This window comes from Tupaia chinensis, unplaced genomic scaffold, assembly GCF_000334495.1.
Source record: "Tupaia chinensis unplaced genomic scaffold, TupChi_1.0 Scaffold000250_1, whole genome shotgun sequence".
Taxonomy (NCBI): domain Eukaryota; kingdom Metazoa; phylum Chordata; class Mammalia; order Scandentia; family Tupaiidae; genus Tupaia; species Tupaia belangeri.
Genome location: NW_006159730.1, coordinates 904,999 through 913,971, shown reverse-complemented (window position 1 = coordinate 913,971; position 8,973 = coordinate 904,999). Strand labels below are relative to the sequence as shown.

The 8,973-nt window shown below is 51.0% G+C and overlaps 1 protein-coding gene across 1 annotated transcript in view; it reads left to right on the top strand.

Moving 5' to 3' along the window:
* COL13A1 (collagen type XIII alpha 1 chain) overlaps nt 1–8,973 on the top strand; it is a 164,506-nt gene that overhangs the window by 131,432 nt on the left and 24,101 nt on the right. Inside the window, exons 26-31 of the mRNA XM_014587967.2 lie at nt 376–399; nt 2,513–2,575; nt 3,779–3,823; nt 4,119–4,271; nt 4,817–4,915; nt 6,101–6,145. Of these exons, the coding sequence (XP_014443453.1) occupies nt 376–399; nt 2,513–2,575; nt 3,779–3,823; nt 4,119–4,271; nt 4,817–4,915; nt 6,101–6,145 (429 nt within the window). The remainder of the gene's footprint in view (nt 1–375; nt 400–2,512; nt 2,576–3,778; nt 3,824–4,118; nt 4,272–4,816; nt 4,916–6,100; nt 6,146–8,973) is intronic.

The following is an 8,973-nucleotide window of genomic DNA, read 5'->3' as shown; positions in this document are numbered from 1 at the left end:
GGGTGGTCATCACAACCATGGTCTGGGTTCTGGGAGAAGAAATACAGAAGGACATCCCCAGTAGAGAATAAGAAGAGTAAGAAGGCTGCGTCCTCTCCCCCTTTGGTGAGGGAAGTGGCCGCATCCCTTGGAGAATAGCCAGAGTGCCACATCTGGCTTGCAAGATGCTGGGTGGGTGCTTTCCAGTGATCACAGATCTCTAGGAGAGCCTGGGAAGGCGTGGTGCAGCCGCCATGGCGCCCACCCGTGAGGGGCTACCTGTGCCCGTGCTCCGTCAAGGGGTCCAGCTCCCACAGGCCTGTGCCCAGGTAGAGGGCATTTTCAAGACTGCTCCTAATTTGCTCTTCCACTGACTGTGTGGTGTTGGTTTTTTAGGAGATCCGAACTCTGGCCTTGATGGTAAGTCTCTCTCCTTCCTCACTTTCCTAGGGCATTAGGCTGGGGCTTATGGGAGGGCAGCCTGGAACCAGGGACTGTGGCTGGCCTTCCGGGCTAGGGTTGACCCAGCAGCACTTTAATGGACAGGGAGGTGCGTGTGCTGTTGGTCTGATCTAGGATGACCCTCGTGGTGCCTCCGTAGCCCATCTGAGGACATCAGGTTCTCTCAAACCCAGCTTTATCTGAATTTCACTCCAAGATTTTTTATGCAGGGATATGAGCCTGAGACGAGGGGTCAGGACTTGGGGTGAGCCCTGAGGCTGCGTGCACCCCAGTTCATGGCTGCCTTCCAGAATGGCCCTTCACCAACACAGCTGTGTCGTGATACAAATGCTGGTTCTGTTTATAGTGGCATCAAGGAAATAGCACAATTGAGGAGGATATTTTTGTGGTTCTCCTTTCTCAACCTTCAGCTAACAAAATATGTTACCCTAAACACTCAGTAGCAACCCTCTACATTTCCCCCTTTTCTAGAAATCATTATCTGTATCTGGAAATTGCTGGATTCCAGGGCTGAGTTTTGTACACACGCCTACTCGGGGCAGGCTGCAGTAAATATCTGTAGTTGAAATGATAACCACCTAGCTTAACTTCCGAGGTGGGTGGGGGGGATCATAAGGTTCTCAGACTACCGGAATTTCAGTCACCTGATGTCCTTTTGTAGCTGTGTGACACAGAACACTTAGGGGTGACACAGACTCAGAATCAAGCACCACTTTATGCGACACCTCAGTTCCAGAAACTGCATTAACTATGTGATTCTGGAAACAATGAGCTTCATTTGGGAACGTTAAGATGTATTTGAGGGGACCAGCAGATGGCATAATGATTACATAGCTGAACTCCCACATAGTCGACAGCAGTTCAAGTCCCGAGCCCAGTTGCTTAAAACCCATGTTGGCGGTGTGTGTGTGCATGCCCAAAATCCCAAAAGAAGAATGGAGGAGAGGAGACTGTGGCATGGCCATCCCCCTGGGGTGTGATTTCTGACTTTCTGTCTCTCTGTCTCTCTGGCAAACACACCCACCCTATACCAAAAATCTCTCTTAAAAAAAAAAAAAAAAAAAAAAAGAGGTGTCCCTGGACTCCCATGTAGTTGACCACAGTTCGAGTCCCAGACCCGATGGCTTAAACTCATGCCAGGCGCATGTGCGTGTGTGCCCTAGATCCCAAGAGAAGAATGGAGGAGAAGGGATTGCGGCGTGACCATCCCCAGGATGATTTCTCGCCATCTGTCTCTCTCTCTGTCTTTCTGGCAAGCACACATGCCCTATAGCAAAAATCTCTCAAAAAAAAAAAAAAACTGTAAAAAAGATATATTTGAGATAACTATTGGAAAGAAAACTTCCCTGGAAATATTTTTCTTCCTTGTAAAAGCACCTAAGATACAACTTAGACTTGATACAATATATGAAGGTGATAAAATGGACCAATGTTTAGATGTAGAGTTGGTGCATTTTGACATGTCTATACTCCATGTATTCACTACCCCAACACCCCTCGGCCCCAGACCACTGATCTGCTTCCTGTCACTTCCTGTAGATTCCATGTGTCGTGTATAGAGTTTCTTGTAGGTGGACTCACACGGCCTGCAGTCACCTGTGAGGCATTTGCACACCAGACTGTGGTAGTCAGCATGGTGTGGACGCACCGTAGATGCATCCTTTGGTGGACATCCAGGTGGTTTCCTGGAGGCATTTTTAAGTATTAAGTCATCATAAGGTGTGATTTATCTTCTTGGAGCCCAGGCAGCCCTCTGGGGTGCCCTAGACTACAGGGCAGAGAGAGACCATTGGCATGGCCCTCGAAACCGTCCCCCACTTCAACCCAAATACAGCCAATGTTTGCATGTGGGAGTTCCCCATGTTATTTCTTTTGCAAAAAAGTACTTCTGCCTCTGAAGAAATGTCTGAAATTGGTATCTGTAAGCCAGCCTCCATATAGTCCTCTGTGATTGGCTGCTGGGATGTAGCAGAAAGCTCTTGGGGTCAGCAGGTCTCCCTATAACAAACAGCTCTCAAAAAATAAAACAAACAAAATGAATTTCTCCCATGTATCTTCCTTTCTTTCCTAGGGGCCTCCTGGTCTTCCTGGGCAAATTGGTCCACCTGGAGCTCCAGGGAGTCCGGGCCAGAAGGTAAAGGTTCAGGGGGTGGAGACCTTGCAAAGGCACCGTGTACACCCTGAGCACATGACCCTGGGGCCTCTCGTCTTCCCAGAACCCCACCACCACACCCTGGCATGTGCTCTGAGGCACCCCAGGCCTGCCCCGCCCCCATCGGCATAGCCACTCTCACTCCTCCCCACCCTCGGCCCTCAGCCCTGCCATTCCTCCCTCGCCATCTTCTTGGGAGCCTGTAATTCACAGACCCCTCTGATGTTGTGGAGCCTGAGTTAGACACACTCCTTCCCCTACCGGACCCACAGCTGGGACCCCAACCGCTTCATCAAGGAACATGGTGTTGAGCCTTCAGAAACCTCTACCCTCCCTCATTCCCTGCCTTAATTTTTCTTTTATTCCTGTGCACTCACCCCTGTGGTTTTTCTCAGGTTTGCCCTTTGTCCTCATGTCTGCCCCTCTGTCCTCTGCTCATGAGCCCCCTGCTCTGCAAGTCCCTTTCCCCTTCCCTACCTTTCAAATCCCTTCTATTGTAAGCCTAACTCAAAGACCTCCTCTTCCTCGAAGCCTCCCAGATCTATCAGGCAGAATTCCCTCTTCTCCTCTTAGTGGCACCTCCCTTAACTCCTTCTATGACCTAAGCAAGGGACTTGGTGTGAAGATGCTCCCAGGACAAGAAGACTGGGTTCCAAGGAGCCAGGGAGGCAAGCACCTCCTCCCGGAGATCCACAGGGTGCCCAGGGCTCTCAGAGGCAGCAGTGCAAGGCTGTGGCTGAAACGGGGACCATGGAGCCAGAATGCCTGAGCGCCAAATCTAACTATGAATGCTGGGCACAAAACTCTGCTTTTCAGGACAGATCTGTAAGCAGAGATAGCAGAAGTGCAGTCGGTGCTGCTTAACGACAGCGACATGCTCTGAGAAACGCATCATTGTGCACACTTCAGTGTCCTTACACACACCAGATAGTGTAACCTACCATGCCCCTCAGTCATCTGGGCTAGCCTAATAAAAGCTCATAGGACCACCGCTGTGTACACGGTCCCTCGTAAATGTGTAATGACGTCAACCACGTTGTCGTGTGACACGTGATCCTACACACCTTGTGATGGCCTTAAATGAGACATTGCTACAAGGCAGTGCAGAGGATGCCTGGCCTGCAGGCCGCCTGCGTGAGTTGTTATCTCTACTCTGAGAATCACCTATGGCTGTTCTGGCTGCAGGGGGAGATTGGGCTGCCAGGCCCTCCAGGACACGATGGGGAAAAGGTAAGAACAGACATTTCCCCAGATGCACTTGCGCTGGGGCTGAAGTGGCAGAAAAGCTCTGGAACAGGCCCTGTGTGAGCTGGGACCTGCAGGTGTGAGCTCTGCAGGAGGGAGAGGGCACAGGTGGGGAGAGGGGCCCCCGCTGCAGACCCAGAAGGAGCCAGGTAGCTCCAGTGGTGGGCCCTTGCCCTGCACCACTCGAGCGCCAAAAGCCCCATCCTCTGGACCTCCCGCCCTCTGTTCTTACTCCCTTTTCTCCTTTAATGCATCTAAGAAGTGTTGATATTTTCAAAAGGGACCTCGAGGCAAGCCAGGAGACGTGGGGCCCCCCGGTCCCCAAGGACCTCCAGGAAAGGATGGGCCTCCAGGAACAAAGGGAGAAAGTGGACACCCGGGGAGCCCAGGAGAGAAGGGAGAGAAAGGGGACATGGGACAAGCAGGCTCGCCGGTGAGTGGCAAGGCCGCTGCCCTGCACAGGTGCCAGCCCGAGCATGCCGGCTCTGAGGCTCGACACGTGCTATTGCTGCTGCTGCTGCCTTGGCTTATGCCAGGAGGTGGGGGCAGGGTTCACTCCGTTTCCCCTAAAGCCTCTCACCTCAGGAAGGCCAGTTTCTGTCTCATCCTGACCTATCTGTGGCCTTGGGAAAGTCGCTGAGCCTTGCAGAGGCTCCTTGTCTCTAAAATGGGGATTATATACCTTCCCTGGACAGCCCAGGGGGTTGCTGGGAGAGGAAGCCATGGGTGTAAAGCAGCCTCTCTGGAAAGCAGGCAGAAGCCCGGTTCCGAGGAAAGCTTGTGTGGGCCAAAGGGGCCTCAGCCTGTTTCCCCTGGGCTGCTAACTTGTGGGGCCTTCTCAGGCCTCTGTTTTCACCTGTGAAACGGGCACCTCCTAGACATCCACCCTTGGAGGAAGGAGTCATGCATGCCAGTGGTCATGGGCTCTCAGCATGCCCACCTTGAGCTTGACTAACAGAGATCTTTGTTAATCTGTAGGGTCTAGACGGCCCAACTGGGGAGAAAGGAGAACCAGGTGGCCCAGGGAGACCAGGAGCAACAGGATTGCCTGGCCCAATCGGGCTCCCGGGATTTACAGTAAGGCGAGAGGGCAGGGTGCCGAGGCTGTCCCAGCAGCTGCGGAGGAGGAGGGCACTTGAACGGGGATACTCCTCACCCGGGCTGCCAGGCTAGCAGGCACCTAGCACTGCGACAAACTGCAATGACCCAAACCTTGCTGCATGGCCTGAGGGCCTCTAAATAAGCAGCTACTGCATTTGAGAGCAGACAGAGGTTCCAGCTTCCTTAGCTCACAACGAACATGCTGGCCTCTGTCTCGAAGCGTGAGCCCATTCAAAGGTGCTAGAATCTCGAATTCAGAATTTTCTCCCTAGAAGAAAGAGCCTCAGTCTGTCTGACCCGGTGTTGGAATCCCTGGGCAGACTGTGTCCTTCCCACTTCACCGCACAGCTCCAGGATGGAGGCAGAGTTCCACGAAGGGTGTGGAAGCTTCCTTACCAGCACCCCACCTCCTCCCTGTCCCTACCCTGATGTCCCCTCTCCGAGAGGCTCTGGAGCCATGCACATTTTCATGTCCTATTGCTGCATATCAGATCACCACCAACTTGGCTGCTTCCAACACTTGATCGTCCCCTAGATTCTATGGGTCAGGAGTCCTGGTACGCCTTGACTGGCTCCCGCGCTTGGGTCTCAGGGGGCTGTGATCAAGCTGGCAGCCATGTGCATTCTCATCGGGAGACAGGGGTCCTCTTCCAAGCTCACTGGCTGTTGGCAGAATCCAATGCCTGGCTGTAGTGGGAGTGAGTCCTTCAGCTCCTGTAGGCTATCTGCAGCTCCCTGACACAGTCCCCCTAAACTGGGCAGGTCATGTGGCAGCAGCTTTTCAAGGCTAAGGCCAGCGAGAGGGTCCCTTGAGTGCCAGCAAGCCAGGGCCGTGCATGTGTGCATGTGTGTGTGCACGTGTGTGTGTGGGAGAGAGAGAGAGACGCACCTGCATAACATCCTCATGGAGTGGCAGCCTATCACCTCTGGCATATGCCCTATTCTGTGGCTTAGAGACGGGTCACAGACACACCCCAGAGTCTGTCCACCACAGCGAACACACACAGCCCCTGCCCAATCTTCTGTCCTACTAATTGCCTCGAAGTCCCCCCAGGTTCCTTGCTCACACCTAGACCAGGCTAGCCCCAATCTAGTTTGGCACTGTGGCTGTGCCCAGGCCCCGAGGCACCGCATTCATGCCATGGTGTTTTGTGCCCACAGGGAGAGAAAGGAGAAGCCGGAGAGAAGGGTGACCCAGGAGTGGAGGTAGGTGAGACCTGCCCTTCCATCTGTGTCACGGGAGAGTATTTCACTGGGGTCAAGTCAAACAGCAGCCTCTCCAGGATATGTGGCATCTCCGAGCCCTGGAGCGACGCTCGTTACTGCCTGACACAGGGAGCTGGGGAAGCTGACTGTGACTGGGTTTGCTGAGCACCGCCACGGGTTGGCCATCGAGCCCCAGGTCTACCCCACAGTCCCCCCGTCCCCTAGGCCTCTCAGCAGATTCACAGAGTCTCCAGGTTTCCACCCTGGTGCCACACTCAGGAATAGGAAGATAAACAGAGCTGTTCTTCCATGGCTCGCAGTCCCCAGTAATGGGCACTAGGGTGGCGGCCACTCAGATAATCAGGCGAGTGTCCCAGCAAACGTGCCATTCAGGCAGGGTCTTGATGGTGATGTAGAAATTGGTCTTGAAACTTCAGAGGTAGGTTTTTCAGATAGAGGCCGCCTTCTTGTTCTTTTTTTTAAAATTACCTAGGTCATGTGCATTTGACAGACAGAGAGAGGGAAAGCCCCCCCCTCCCCCCCAGTGGAGTGTAGTCACGTCACAATCCCTTCTCCATTTCTCCATCATCTTAGGGTTTGGGGCATGTGTGCACATGCACCTGGTGTGGTTTTGAAGCTGGGATTTGAACCACAATCAGCTGTGTGGCTCGGGCTTTTAACCACTAGGTCATAGGGCCAACCTGTAGCATTATTTTTTATGAGATGTGGTGGTGAAAGGAAGAGGGGGAAGCACTACAGAGTGTGAAGGAGTAAAGATGGCGGCCAGGTTTCCATCGCGTAGGCTGAGGGCGAAGCACCAGGCAAGTAGCAGAGACCAGAATGTGGAGGAGAGGTCGTTTGGTCACAAAGCCTGGGCACCCTGGATACCATGGGGGGAGACCACCAAGCCTTCTCAGTCTCCAGTGGGCTTCTCCGGACCCCGTCATCACAAAATTCACTCCGAATTTAGTGAAAACAGGCCTGACTATAGAATATGAATGTTATTTGTTTAGAAATGGGTAGCCTCCCGAAGAAATGATCCTAATAACCAGGAAAAGTATTACTCCTCCAGGGAGTATTTAAAGTAAATAATGGAAACCATCTACACTTCTAACGAAAAGGACAAGATTAAATAACTTAGAGCAACAGTACTAATAGAAATAATAGTCACCAAGTTTGAGCTTTTTCATGCCAAGCACCGTGCTAAGCCCTGGTTACACAGTAACTAATTTTCATTCCACTCAATGAATAACACAACCCCATTAAAAGGAGGCTTGAGGGACCAGAAGTTGGTGTAATGGCTATGTCGCTGGACTCCCATGTAATCGACCCAAGGTTCGAGTCCCAGACCCAGTGGCTTAAACTCACGCCAAGTGCGTGTGCGTGCGTGCCCAAGATCCTAAGAGGAGAATGGAGGAGAAGGGATTGCGGCGTGGCCATCCCCCCTGGGGGGTGATTTCTCTCTTTCTGTCTCTCTGTCTCTCTCTGTCTTTCTGGCAAGCGCACGCGCCCTACAGCAAAAACCTCTCCATAAAAAAAGGAAGGCTTGAGGGAATAGAAAAAATTGAAAACAACTGATTTTATGTTAGGTAAAAAAGAGCAGGAAACCAAATTTTACATATACGTCATCATCAGTATATACATATTAGTATATATAATGTTATCAAAAGTATGTACATATACTCAGGTGCATTTTATAGATCAAAAAGTGCTTAAACATTTTGAACTTTTAAAAATTACCATACAAGTAAAGTTGACTTCTTGTGGGAATAACTATAGTTCTGTGAATTTTGATTGATAGATAGATAGATAGATGATAGATAGATAGATAGATAGATGATAGATAGATAGATGATAGATAGATGATAGATAGATAGATAGATAGATAGATAGATAGATAGATAGATAGATAGATGATAGATAGATTGATAGATAGATGATAGGTAGATAGGTAGATAGATAGATGATAGATGATAGATAGATGATAGATAGATGGTAGATAGATAGATAGATAGATAGATAGATAGATAGATGATAGATAGATAGATAGATGATAGATAGATAGATAGATAGATAGATAGATGATAGATAGATAGATAGCTTTGTATAGTCAGATACAGGAATTACTTAACTTATAATAAGTGGTAAATTTTTTGAAAGACGGTAGCGTTTCCATAGATCATGCTCTCTTTGAGGAGATTATTATGGGGCTGAAAAGTCCGCAGATCCAAGGGACATTAGAGGTCCCCCTGTCTGCCCAGTACGGGGGCTCTTTCTATAGCGGCCTGGCAGAACGGGCTGCCCTGGCACTCTCCAAGGCCCTACCCCTGGGAAGACACACATCCAAGGAGAACCTGGACCAAGATGGAGTGACAGCTCAGGAAGGAGCAGGCAGTGCTGATGGCACACAGATGGGCGTCCATCTTCATTGGAGACAGGATCTGCCATGGAGAAGGCAGCCGGGTCCCCCAACCATGCTGCTCAGTTGGAATCGCTGTCTGTCACTCTCTTTTTTTTTTAGGTTTTTGCTACAGAGCACAAACATTAACTGGAGGAAGACAGAGATGGAGAGAGGGACAGGGAGAAATCACTCCCCAGGAGGAGTGGCCTTGCCACAGTCCCTTCTCCTCCATTCTTCTCTTGGGATTTTGGGCATACGTACACACGTACCTAACTTGATTTTCAAGTTGCCAGGCCCGGGGCTCGAACTGCGGTCAGCCATGTGAGAGTCTGGTGCCTTACATGACACCTGCTGGCCCCAGCAGCGCTCTTTAGAATTGCCAGATGGTGTGCGCACTCACCAGAGAGAGAGACAGAAAGATGAGAGG